Source organism: Limanda limanda, chromosome 19 (assembly GCF_963576545.1).
Source record: "Limanda limanda chromosome 19, fLimLim1.1, whole genome shotgun sequence".
Lineage (NCBI taxonomy): Eukaryota > Metazoa > Chordata > Actinopteri > Pleuronectiformes > Pleuronectidae > Limanda > Limanda limanda.
In genome coordinates, this window is record NC_083654.1 from 12,891,451 (window position 1) to 12,904,889 (window position 13,439).

Here is a 13,439-nt window from a genome sequence, read left to right on the forward strand (position 1 = left end):
GACCAACTCTAAAGTCCAGGGAAGAAAGATAAACAGGGGCACAGCATTGAAAAATTGTAAAAATTGTCTTTTTTTTTCTACACAGATTCATGTCACAGGTAAGTACTCAATATTTTTATTTACATTGCATAAGTCAAAGACTGGTACACAAACATTATTTTAACCCCTCTCCCTCGATGCAAGCTCTTAAGGCTCCCTCTCTAAATGGTAACTTGACACTTTGGACCCTGAGAAGTGGGTCCACGCCTTAATAGAAAGGTACATAACGCACTCTCGAGAGGATAAGGTTCATCAGAGGCTTTCAATCAAAAACGACAACTTCTGCTGCTGCCTCAGCATTAGATTTACACATTAGAAAACACATTTTCTCAATTTCTGATTTGCTCTCACACTTTATAATTCCACATACTTGCCCTAAAATGTTCACCCTTCATCAACTCTTACTCAATTTGTCTTCATTCCATCTTCTTTACTTTTTTGGCTGGGTTAATAATGGGAATGCCCCCCGGTGGGTTATTGGCACATGGTGAATCCACTCTCTCACATTCAGGTTCAAACAAGTCCCAGTTACACTTACACATACAAAAACACACAACACTTTTGCAGTGATTTGCTGATTTTGAATTTTGACTGACGAGTATTTTCTTTTCCAGGGTACAATATGTCCTATCTTTCCCTCACCTCTGATTCCCTGTCACGTTCATACAAGCTCAGTTACAAGTAAAATGCCCAACCTGTTTTTCGGGTAGATGCAACATCAGCCCGTGCAGCCAGTATGAAAGTGGAGTGGCTTGTCTCTCTCTCTCTCTCACCATATAAGGTTGAAGTCGTACCCAGTCTTGGCAAATGGGCACATTCCAAACTCAATGACTTGAGTTTGTTTTCAGCATTTTTGTACATACGTGTAGTCTTTTCAAGTTTTATTACTCAGTGTGAAAATCCAGGAGAGGCTGCAGTGTTGAGCCACAGAGGTACTTTGATAGTGTCGCTGGCACAAACGGACTTTTTGATCATCGTGCATAAATAGTTTCCATTTAAAAGGGCTGCTCCTCCATCTTTCGTTAACCCAGGTTATTCCCCATCTGTGAACAGAACAACAGGTATAACAGTAAATGACACAGAGAATGAAGCCACGTCTGTCTCTCTTTACCCTCCACCTCCTCCTCATTATCGCCATTATTATCGGGCGTCAGAGGAAACTCTGCTCAGGTTAGTGACACTTTAACCAATACACAATGCTCAATTTAAAGTGATAATCTATAACAATGATATCTGCATATTAAAACAATGAACATTAGCTCGTCCACCAAAATCTATTTTTACAGCTTATAACCAGACACTGTTCGTCGGCCATTACTTGGGAATAAAAACTATTTTCTAACTATACAAAAAACGTATATTAAAAAACACATTTCTTTTTGCAAACTAGCTTAAATTCTGAGTTCAATGGGAAAATTAATATGAATAACTAAATGTGATTTTAAACATATATGACTCATAAGTAGCAAAGACATTGTACTCATATTTTACTCTAATAGCACCAAATACTATACTGCTGTAATAGATCAATTCTAGTAAAACTGAATTTTGTCTGTATTTTGAATATGTGGCTTTGATGAACATGATTCAGTCTAAACCTACAATCCGACTACTACATTTACTACTTTACATAACACTTAACGCATTTGTCATATTTCTTTCTACCCTATCCCTCTACACAACAAACATCATCCTTGCAGTGATAGACTACCTCAAAGCGGCTGTAGACCTTCTTCTCCTTCCTCAGACTCTCTATCCTCTTCAGCAATCCCTCCCGCTCCTGGACGTTACCCGCCGGCCGCAGTAATCGATTCCTTTTTGCGGAGTTCTCCAGCGCCTTCTCCGCGGCATTTTTATCTCGGTCTGCTTGCGTTTCTTCCCGCTCTTGACGGTGTTTCTGGCTGTTGGCCGAGATCTGCTCCAGAATGACTTTGGTGTCGTCTCGTAGGTTGCTATTGAACAAAACAGAGCTGCCCGGGGCCTGGTACCGGGACGAGCCTGACGTCCCTGTCAATGTCTTGTGATTTGCAGTAGTTTGGTCGGTAGTGGTAGATGCTGTGCCACGAGCTGATGAACTCTGCTTTGTTCTTGAATCTTCAGTGACCTCTTTGACTATGCTCATGCCCTTATCATCTCCTGAAGATTTCTTATCTTTTTCCTTCGGCCCAAGGAAACCCTTTAGCCTCTGTGTCTGCTTTTTGAGGAAGTCGAGTGTTTTACCCTCACCCTTTCCCTCGCCAAGAGTATTGATGGATGTATTCGATCCCATAGCTTTATGGAGACCATCCTTGGAATCACCATGTGTTAGAGTTGAAGAACTATAAGAGCGGCTCTTTTTCAGTTCACTCTTCTCTGCATCTGTGGCGTCTGTGGTCAGAACCTCCTCACCACTGGAGATGCGACGTTGGCTCAGTCCTTTGAATTTCAGCTGATCCCTTATGAAGAGCTTCGGTGAAGGAAGAGGCTTTAGTGACTTGAATAAATCCTTCTTCAGACCCTCTGAGCCGTTCTCCTCTTTCTGCGTTTGAGATGTCTCTGAAGTCGTCGGGCGAACAAAAGGCTTGGGACAGATTATAGAAGGTTTTAAGGAACTAAATGAGGGTCTGCGAGTCAGCTCTGCTAGTTTTGCGGCAATGTCGGGCTTCTTTGGTTCAGGTTCTGCAGAGCTGACAGAGACAGTTGAGATTTTCGTTGTTTTTATCGGAGGTTTTTCAGAGAGGTCTGGCTTCTTTTCAGCCGGCTCTGGGGCTTTTAGTGCTGATTCTGTGTCCATCTTTGGAGCTTTTCTTTTGGCAGCCAATTCTTTGAAATACTGTAGTCGACTGGCCGGGTCATTAACATTCAGTGATGATGATGTTGTGACTTCAGATCTTTCAGTGGTTGTGGTTGTCTTTACATCCCTGTAAGGTTTCTGAGATTCCTCTTTTGCTTTAATCTCAGCTTTCAATCGCATCTCCTTCTCCTCTTCCTCTTTCTTCTTCTTTTCTTCTTTCTCTTTCTCTTTCTCTTTCTCCCTCTCCTGATCTTTTTCCTCAACCTTCTTTCTCCATTCATAAGGCTCACGAGACAATGACCTTCTCTTTTCAAGGATCTGGGACACAATCGAGGAGGTGCGCAATGTGTCTAACTCCTCATCTTCCTCTGTGGCTGGTTTTAATCCCAGGCTACCACTGTGCATCTCAGCTTTGGAAGATGAGAAAATTAGCGAAGAACGGAGACGAGAGCTACGTTGAAGGAGTGGATTGACACGTGAACGAAACGATTCGTGTTTGGACAGGAAGAGATCTGGATTCTCTTTCACCTCAACATCCACACCCACTTCCCTTGCCCTCTGTGGATCTCTCCCCACCTCCAGTGCATATGGCCTCAAGTCACTGACTGAGGGCTGCGGATCCTGGGTTGTTGTTGAGTCTTTATTGCTGCTCTCAGGTAATTTGGGCTTTCCAAAGCGTGGTCTCAGGATGTCTGGTCTTGGCTTTGAAGGAACTGTAGGTGGCTCCTTTATTCCAAAGCGAGGACCTGAATTTTCCACAGCAGCGGTGGGCTGCTGATCTTCAAATGCATCAGGCCCCAGTGGTTGGGGCAGGCCTTCTTCTCCTCCGTCCTCATACGCACTAAGATAGGAATGGATTCTCCAACTTCTTAGGCCCTGCCTAACACTTGGATCTGGATCCTGCTCTTGATCAGATTGTTTGAAAAACTGTTTCTTTTCAGGTGGGTGGGGCTGTGTAGGTGAGCTCTGGCAGGCATAAGCCTGACCTATTGTTGGCCTCTTATGGGCAGAGCCTCCTCCATATCTCCCAGCTACTGGAGGCCTCTGCTGACCCTCAGATCCTATCAAGTCCTCAGATGAAAAGTAGTCTTGGCCATAGTTTCCCGGTGGAGGCTCCTGATCTGAGCGATAGCTTGAGTTTGAATATTGGTCAACGGAGAGGTGTGAAGGACCCCTTTGGAGTCTGTCGTAGTGTCCGTAGCCAGAACCTGGCCCAGGCCCTTCACTGTAGAAATGGCTACTTTGGGTATGCTCCCTGTAAAGAAATTAAAGTTATTGTTATTTGAATGAGTATGAATTGTGCTCATGTAAATTGATCAGATACAGGTATTAAAGTTCGACTACCTGTGAAAGTCTGTCTCATCCAGATTATTCATGACCCTGCTCTTCATGTATTGCCTCGAAGATGTGTAGCTTTCCTGGGTTCCCTCTGCATAGCTGTGCCTCTTGAAGCCAGTGGCACTCGTCTCCATCTGCTTGGAAACTATGGATCTTCCCTGCTCAAGATAGGACTGCTGCATACGAAACTGTTGCTGAGAATACTTCCCAATTGTTATTCCTGCACCAGGCTCAACGGTATGACGAAATGGGTCGTTCCTCCGGAAGGGAAGTGCAAGGTTCCGGTCAGAATCTCCATAGGGGAATCCAGAAGTAAGCTCAGGCTGCCTACGGAAACCTATTGGGTTACGCAAAGACTGGGTCCTCTTCAAACCGAACTGGCTGCCAAGGTAACTGCTGGTGTCAGGTTTCGTAAGTGCTACATCTGACGGGTCAATGACTATAGGCTCTGACTGAGCAAAGAGGATGCGGAACTCTTCATCAAAGGTGGAAACCAGCTCCCCGAGGAAGAGGTGGGCAATGCAGCGGTGGATCTTCTCATAGGACCACATGAAACTAACAGAGAACAAGTTGTGTTTACAGATTGAAGCGCATGGTAGTCTTGGCAATTGAGTAGACTCATTGTTAGCACAATTAACTGACTCACCTGTAGTTCCCAGTGATTACAGCCCCACAGTCTACCAACAGGAAACGATCTTTCACTTGTCCCTTAAATGATTTGCCCGTCCGGGAGTAATAGGTCGTTCCTGCCACAACCCTGACACGCATCATCTATTAAACAAAAAAATTGTAAAAATAATGTGTTCCAAGTTATTAAAAATAACAATAAATGCCACAGGATTGCCAGCTATTTGTAAAATATTGTCACAAATTGTTACGTGAAGCCAAACTCACATGTATTAAGTCCAGGTTGACTTTGCAGTTGATGACCATAGACACAAAGTGATGGGCTTCCTGCTCATCCAGCAGAATGTAAACAGGAACGTGTCGAGCTGCTGCGTCCAAGAGGTCAGCAAAAAGGTCAACGTCAGTAAAAATGTCCATCACCACGGCAATAACCTGAAACAGGAGAGCAAACAAACTAGTCAAGGTTTGTTCAGTATAATATGGTCCTTTGTATTCTGGCTATACATTTACACAATATAGCATATACAGGTTTACGACATACTGCACAAAGATTAAACAAAATTAAGTCTAGCCCTTTATAATCAATGAATAACACCTCGTGGCAAAACACAGTATCAGTCATACGTTTTTACAACAATTCTTTCAGTTTTTATTGGCATTTCAGCAGTTTAAGTCCAGTGAATAATTGTACAGGGGTAAGTTGTTAACTGCGATATACCTACAGTAAAGGTTAAGATCAACAACTGAAAAATCATGTAGATTTCATAAAAATTGGGCCTATTTCAGGGAATAACAAATTGGTTGCAAGCAATTCCTACAGGTGCCCCAACATATGTTAGTGAATAAGAACCCCTCTGTACTGGGGCAGTGTAGGACAAAAATGTGTTACTACACCTTCTGGTGCATTATCCGAACAATCCTGTGGGATGTAGTGTTGTGAGGACAAAGACAAGACACAAAGGAAGACAGACTGGTTGTTCAGACTGGTCGGTCAGGGCTTCAGCCTGCAGCGACATAATGACCCCGAACATTAGAAGAGAAGAACGACTTCCGTGACTTCAAACGGTCCCAACAGCAAAGTCTTAACCTCATTAAGCTGGTTTGGGATCAGCTGGACAGAAAGTGAAAGCTGAGAATCCTACAAGTGCAAGATATTAGTGGGAACTTGTACAAAAGTATAAATTTCCACTGTAGGAAGAATGATACAAGTGTGTCCGGCCTAATTCCTCGTCTTTAAATGTATTATTTATTTGTTCTTTGTTTTAATTTCAGAGGGAAGTTAGACTCTGTTCGTTTTGGCAATAAAAGAAAATGATTTACCAACTTAAATAAAATACTTTTACAATTAATAACTTACATTTGAAAACACAATTCATTCACCAACTGAGTTTTTTTTTTCAGTGAACTGGAAATATTGAGGCAGTCTAAAACTAAATTTTAGAGCATCAGCAAGACAATCAGCTCAAAATGTATAAACCAAACCTGGGCTAGTAAGATTAATGACTCCTGTCTCTAAGAACCTGTTTGTCCTCTGTGTATATTTTGAAACACTTCACTTTGTGCATGTAAGTGACACCCTCGTAAATTTTGTCCAAAGTAAAAGCGTCAGACCTAAAATCCAGACACTGACAGAAGGAAGGACAGCAACATGACCCACCACACCGACAGGTTTGACTGCTCGTGATGTTTGGCATACACTGCGGCTTCATTTTATTTTTAATTTAGCCAAAGGCCAACCACTTAGGAAAATCTTCTGAAAGGGAGTGGTGGCAGTGGCAGATAAAAAGTAAGATTAAATAAACAAAAGCTGCTTTCAGACATGCACTGCACAGTTCCTCTGTATTTTCTCCGGAGGGGGTGCATGTGTCAACGCAAAATTTCCGAGTGAGACGATTCTTTAGTCTCTGCCGAAATCCAGGGGAGGACGTGAATCACCGTGAATGAGTTGGGGGATTGATGATGCTTCTAACACGCGATAAATAAAAAACAACCTCTATCTCTATAGTGAAAAATCGCTGTCACACACGTAGAAGACAACAACGGAGGTGTAAAGAGGATTTGTGGTGATGAACGATGACGCAGGTGTCTGTGTGGAAATCACGTGATTTCCGCAGCAGAGTTAATACGTCGCTTCCTCTCTCTGTCTGCTGCACCTGGCTGCGCTCGCCTGAACAATGTGGAGGATTGGTTGCTGCAGTGAACGCGTCTGTAAAGAAAACTCCCCCCTGTGTTGTGCATGTCTGAAAACGGCTAAAGAGTCACTGGCAGCCATTTATCTAATCTCTTTTTTTTGAAGACACCTGATGTGTACAGTACATACTGATAAGAAAGAGAAAGAGAGGATACTGGTGTGTTGATTTACTATGTTGTGTGTTTAACACCCATCCGTGTACATCAGACATTAGAAGAAGTGTACACATCCCTACACATTAAAACAACAGTATGAAACATGTCTAAATTTGTATTTATTTAAGTTCACTACTTTGATCTCGACTTCAGATGCCATCTTTTGATCAGGAATACCTGTTGAAAGCAAACTGGTTATGCAAGTCTGTCGTCTCAAACGTACCCCTCCCTTTTACTCACTTGACGTGCATTCTTGATGAGTCTCCTGGCATGCTCCTTGATGCTTGGCATGTCTGGGTCCGAGGGGTTGACCAGAGTCGTGACCTCTGTGGGTCCAACGAAGCTGGGCTGAGGCCAGCCTAGGTCCAGCCCTGGGGCAGCCAGGTCGGACTGCATGGGCCAGTAGGTGTCGGAGGAGCCATCGGGCACAAGAGATCCCTCATGGTATGTCAGCTCTGGTAAGCTGGAGCTCTGACTGGGCAGCTGGATTGTGGACTTGATGAATTCAATTTCTGGCTGTGCCAAGAAACTGACCACATCTGCGCTCTGGAGGAACTCAAAGTACCCCTGGTGTGACCGGAGACACAACCAAAATGATCACATCATAAATTCTAACATGGCAAAACTATCATAGACCAATAAAAGGCACAATTTGGAAACTGCAGTCTTACCTGTATATCGTTTTCTATTAGGGCATCGATAGCTAGGCGGTACTCCTCGCGGTAGTGGGGGGGCAGGAAGTTCGGATCCAGGGGGTTGTCGCCTATGGATGAACACTGAGATCGGTGTGTCATGGTTGAAATTCACCCAAGGGGGGGATTCAGATAAGGTGAGGAAAGGGAAGAGGAATTTGAACCTGTGCAAAAAAATCGAGAAAACAGGAAAAGGTTAAAGGAATTGACCCCAACGTCTGCACAGCCCGTTGTTTGTGGTTTAGAGAAATATCATATAGTATTCTTGAATGTCAAATATACAACAATAAAATATTGTCCAAGACATATTGCTTTAGTCGCTGCAAATACTCTGAACTACTCTGTCCATATTCCAACTAAATTTCTTTCAGGCAACGAGAGGAAGGAAACTATTTGTGTGTAAGGATACACAAGCAGACAGGTTACCCCTGACCTCATAAACAAAGTGTCCATTGTCTCTGAGTCAAAGCCTGTGTAGTCAGTTTAACGAATACTCCTTTGAAATTATCACACACACCTTCACCAGTAAACAACACCACCTGATTACACTCCAGCAGTGTCATGTCTGTTTTCTGTATTCTACCGGGAGGCTGGTGGTTTGTTTCTGTCAATGTCATTAACACCACGTGAATGCATCATAGAAATTGTTTGTATCAAAAATAACTGTGTTCGACTTGATGACATCGAACAATAATAAAGAACAATACAAAATATCTGAGCTTATTGTGTGCATCGTGTTTGGTATCTTATATATTGTTTTATTTTATAGTAAGACTGTGATTCAATGTTAAATTGACTTAGTAATCTTTCAAGGCCTAATACACGCAGTTTAATTTGATGTTGTTTGACATGACATTAACACTTTTATGAGCCATAAAATATCCTGTGCTAGTGATTAACTGAAATTCAATCTGTTTTTTTGAGAAACCCACATTTAAGATGAAACAGACATGTGGGAGGAAGAGAAAGAAGAAAGTCAAGTGAGAGAAAAGAGACACGTGAAGGGAGAGGAGGGAACGGCACAAAGAACTGTAAAGACAGGTTCTCTCGTATCTCCGATCAGAGAACTTGTCACGCTGGTGCGTCATGCTTCAAGCTGCTGCTCAGGCCCATCCCCCCAAAATATGTCAGTTATGGCCAAAAATTGGATTGAAGAGAACGATGAGTTTGTTATAAGGAAGGTCATCATCATTTGAACGTAATTAAGGGATTGAAAGGAACACTGCTGCGTAAGAACTTATGAATGTGTGATTGTTCGGTTGGATTAGAGAGCAGGGTGAGTTTAGGATTCACTAATCCACCCAGAGATGAGGGACAACTTCTCCAGAGAGGCACGTGAAATATCATGTAAGGAGGATTAAACTAATGAGATACATCACCGACAGTAAAACAAAGTCCCGGTTAGAAAAACAAGTCGAGCTCCAGAGAAAACTATGTCCCGCCCCTTTTAGTAACAGCCAATCGCTTGCTGAACAAAGAAACATGGCAAGTCTGCCGTGTTGTCCTCCTGATGCAAGCGAGCAGTTGAAGTTGGTAACTTTTTTAACAATTAAGGGGCAGTGGGGGGAAGAGGAGGAGAACAAAGAAAAGTGAGCTGTAACAACTGTATATAAAAAAACATCAAATTTAATTATGGATTAATTCGTAAAAGAGGCCGGGTTTTGTGACACCTTGCACCTGTGTAGTGGAAGTGTAACTAGTGGAGAAAACTTTGAAAGTGATTTTCTACACATGTAGGTTTGTTCGGTGTTGGTGGCCTATAGGGGCCTGACCTTGTTATCCTGAACATAACAGTAAAGATGGCTGCTCAGTGGTGAAACCGACCTATCAGCAACAAGGTGTTATGCACCATCAACTGAACCGACCAGGACAACCCCTCATTGATATTTCATGTGGTCCTGACAGCTGCACCGGGGATGGGTCATCTGAGGGGTTAACAAACCAAACTGGACGTGTTCAGTGCAGCTGGTTAAGATACAGAGCAAAGAATCTACTTTGGTATCTTTTGACAATTGCAGCAGGTTGTCAAAACAGGATTTTTTTTGACTGCGAAGATAAATCACCAGGGAAATGCACAGGAATGTCTCAGGAACTGTGGCTGACTGACGACATAATCAGGGTGTGTGTGTGTGTTTGTGTGGGACCTGGGGTCTGGGTGGGAGGGTGACTTTTTTAAAATGTTACATACTTTTAAAAGTGTGTGTGTGTATGACATGTTCTAAACATTCTGAACTTCCACACACTCTTTGGTAATCTGCAAAGGGCCCAAGTCCCGACCTGCAATCACTGGGACTACTGGGTTTAGTTAGAGGTCCTGTGAGTCACCCAGCAGCCCGGCCTCGCCTGGGGACACAGCTCTGCGGTGATTCATCTGCTGGCTAAAATGGCTGACATCCTGTTTCCTTATTCATTTCTAGCAATCGTAATTTGCTCTTTGCGGTGGCCTGTTGAGCTTTCCACTGTTTAATGGTGGACTTGAAGCCATGCTGGCCACGCATGCAGGGAATCATTTGACTCGCGCCAAGTTTCTACGAGTCACAAGCACTTGGCTTCTTTATTTTAAAGTAATCAAACCGCCTTGGGCCTTATCTGTACAGAATCACATACCTGTGCTCTGTCATAAACTGAGAGATGTGCACCTGCCTGTCAAAAGCAGCTAGAAACCCCTGCGAGTGCGTTCATGAAGCGGTTAGTAAGGCTGCTATTGTCTCTCAGTTAGAAAATAGGAAAGCTCACAGGTAGTCAGGGACCAGTGCAAATCAGCCCTGTGGTGAATATGAGACCTTAAGAGCACGGCAGCAATAAGCAGAGCCCAGGGGTGTCTTATTCAGCTGGCTGACCTGTAGGTCAGAGCAGGATGAAGGAGAACAGCCCAACGCAAGAGGCCCGAGAGACTTTCTGCATCTCACCTGGCCGAAAGGTTGGATATTCAAACAAATATGTCTGCTTTGTTTGTTGTTATAGCAACTGAATCAAACTGAAGAAAGTGACACACAACGGTGGAGATCTTCCACTCGCTCTCTCTCTCTACGTTCCACCTTTAGCTATGAAACTTTCTGTTGCCCGCACAAGGACGAGCCCATAAACACTAAACCGCATTGAAACAGTAAACCGCCTCAGGACAGGTGGGCGGCAACCAACTGCAGATACTGGTGCCTGATAAATCCAATATTCAGATGCAGCCAAGGTTTGCTCACCGAGCGTGATAACGGCTCAGTCCCAGCATTCCTGCAAAAACTCCGACATTAGGAGAGGTGAGGGAGGAACAGTTTTATGTCTTGACATGTGAATCGGGAGAATTAAGCCTGAGGAGGCGCAAACTTTTCAAAAAACAGTTTTCACCGATCTCTCTCGGTCACACATATATCTGAACACACCTCACTAAACAAACACTTAGATTGATCCGGCATTCCCCTTTGGTCGATTCGTTTTGTGTGATAATTCGGTGTAAGAATACCTGAGAACAGGTTTGGAAGGAAGAGCCAGTTGTGTCCTGATGCTACTGTCACGACCTTTCAGTGCCAAGGTTATGTCAGATTAACACGCACACAAATGTGAGATAAGAGCAAACAGAGCAGCGGGCGAAGCTTGTGTGTCATCTCACATCAGTGCGTCCGCTGAAGGCCGCACAAATGACAGCTCAAGGTCAGGCGAATGCGTGCCGCATGTGTGAAAACACACGTTGGAGTTTATCCTCCCTTTTTTCTAACCAGCAGCAGTGCAAGAAAAACAGGTCCACTGACGTCCTCGTAACTTTTTCCAAATGCCTAAATGTCTGTGGTCAGCTCGAGCAGAAAGGAAAGCAAAATAGTTTTGACATTGCTTTCCATATTGTTTCATGTTTGCACGATTCTAAAGAGATGCTGACCCCTTAATGAATGGTCTGCAGCCTTGGCCATATGGATGGTGTGACAGGGTGAAATCTGTAATAAGAAGCGCACATGCACCACAAGAGCAGCTGGCACGAAAACCTTTTCCCTCCAAATTATAAACACATGTTGGACTATTCCATCTCCGTGACTCACTGAATGAATTTCGGCACAGCTTTTAAAATGTTACGTTGAAGTCAGTTTGATCTTTTTTCCTTGTAAAGTTAGAATCAGAGCCTATTGGGCGACAGCAGCTTCTTCTTCTCCTCCTTGGCCAGCGTAGTATGATAAGAAGGCCAGGGATGGATATTATCTCACCATTTATCCTCAGGTTGGCCTAATGACAGTGGCGCACAAAGCATTGTGCAACCGAGCCATTGCACACGCTTGTAAAAGTGTCTCTGCCTTTTCAAGCACAATTCACCACCCACGGCTCCCATGCAGCTCAACACAGACAAAGCCCTCCTCAGTCTCGAACCATGTTATTTCTCAAAGTGGCAGTTTCCCAGCCCCCCCCCCCCCCCCCCCCCTCTCTTCAGTGTCTTCAGAGCACTGTGGAAAGTGGGCAGCACAGCTTGTCGGAGCCAGCCAACATGGAGCCTTCTGTGTGTTTAAGTCTGTTTCAACAATGCTGATCAGGGTTTTTTTTCTTCACAGCAGCTACCTGGATGACTTAATCCTCCGAAAACAACAGGCTTCCTATGAGAAGAGTCACCTGCTCACCACTCACATTACTGGAGCGACAGATAGAGAAAGAATGGAACAGACATGATAATGACAGTTGGAGGAGGATCAAATACAGTGGAGTAGAAGAGAGCAGGACACAGTTTGAGCAGAGACTAAAAGAAGACAGGACACAATAGATCAGTACATGGATAGTCTACATGTATTGAATAGAACAGAATAGAATAGATCAGAATAAAATAGAACAGAATAGAATAGAACAGAACAGTGTTTGTTTGAATAAGACAGGAGCATAGTCTGTATGTATGAAGTAAAACAGAATATAATAGAACAGAACAAAACAAAACAGAATAGAATAGTGTTTGTTTGATTAGATCAGGACAGAAGGTATACCGTGTATAGAATAGAATAGTGTGTGTTACACAACTATAATATAATATAGTAATGACAGTATAGAGAGGAATAGATAGTGATAGAGTGTCTTTATCCCAGGTTGCACACTTCCTCTTTACTTCCACTTCGTACCTCCTGGAGCTTCGCTGCAGAACTCGTCCACTCTCTGTGTGTGTGTCCTGAGAAGCTCGGTGTCTCCTTCTCTGGTGAAACTGCCGGTGCGCGTCTCGCTCCCTCCGTCGCCTGCGTCCGTGCGTCACATTCCTCGGATCGGGGTCGGATCTCCCGCCCTGCCCCCCCCTCCCCGATGTGTGTGTGTGCAGCCTTCCACCGGCACCAGGGTCTCCTGAGCTCCAGGCCCGGGGCTGAGCGCTTCACTCGGCGGTGTGGGAACCTCGGGGAGCCGCCGCCACTAGAGGCACGGAGCTGAAAGAGGAAGAAGAGGGCGCAGGCTCCTGTGTGTGAAGGCAGGGCTTTCCCACCGGTGAGACTCCTCCCAAGCATCACTGGAAACAACGAACCCATTGGAAGTTCACTCCCAGTATTTCAAATGTGCTGGCCTTCATGCCAGGGCTGCTGCTGCTCGGTGTTTCCTCCAGCAGGAGTTGGAGGAGACCTCTTTCTTTTGGATGTGACAGTTTGGGCTCTGAGCCAATATTGTTCTGGTAAATCAGAGGT

The 13,439-nt window shown here is 44.2% G+C and overlaps 1 protein-coding gene across 1 annotated transcript; it reads right to left on the reverse strand.

Annotated features, from left to right (window-relative positions):
* fam83hb (family with sequence similarity 83 member Hb) lies at positions 1-7,917 on the reverse strand. Its single transcript, XM_061093093.1, has 7 exons — positions 7,795-7,917; positions 7,364-7,690; positions 5,045-5,209; positions 4,797-4,921; positions 4,157-4,705; positions 1,751-4,067; positions 1-1,082 (listed from the first exon to the last, which is right to left on the reverse strand). Exons 1-7 carry the CDS (start codon positions 7,915-7,917, stop codon positions 1,062-1,064), a joined length of 3,627 nt encoding a protein of 1,208 aa, XP_060949076.1. The 3' UTR covers positions 1-1,061.
* Between the last annotated feature and the right edge of the window lie 5,522 nt (positions 7,918-13,439).

What these genes read in the sequence shown, in the direction of transcription:
- fam83hb (XM_061093093.1), bottom strand. Translation starts at nt 7,917, where the DNA reads ATGACACACCGATCTCAGTGTTCATCCATAGGCGACAACCCCCTGGAT. An exon ending in TAATAGAAAACGATATACAG is followed by an intron (nt 7,691 to 7,794) that starts GTAAGACTGCAG and finishes CGGTCACACCAG; the next exon opens with GGGTACTTTGAGTTCCTCCA. An exon ending in TCAACCTGGACTTAATACAT is followed by an intron (nt 4,922 to 5,044) that starts GTGAGTTTGGCT and finishes TTTGTTTAATAG; the next exon opens with ATGATGCGTGTCAGGGTTGT.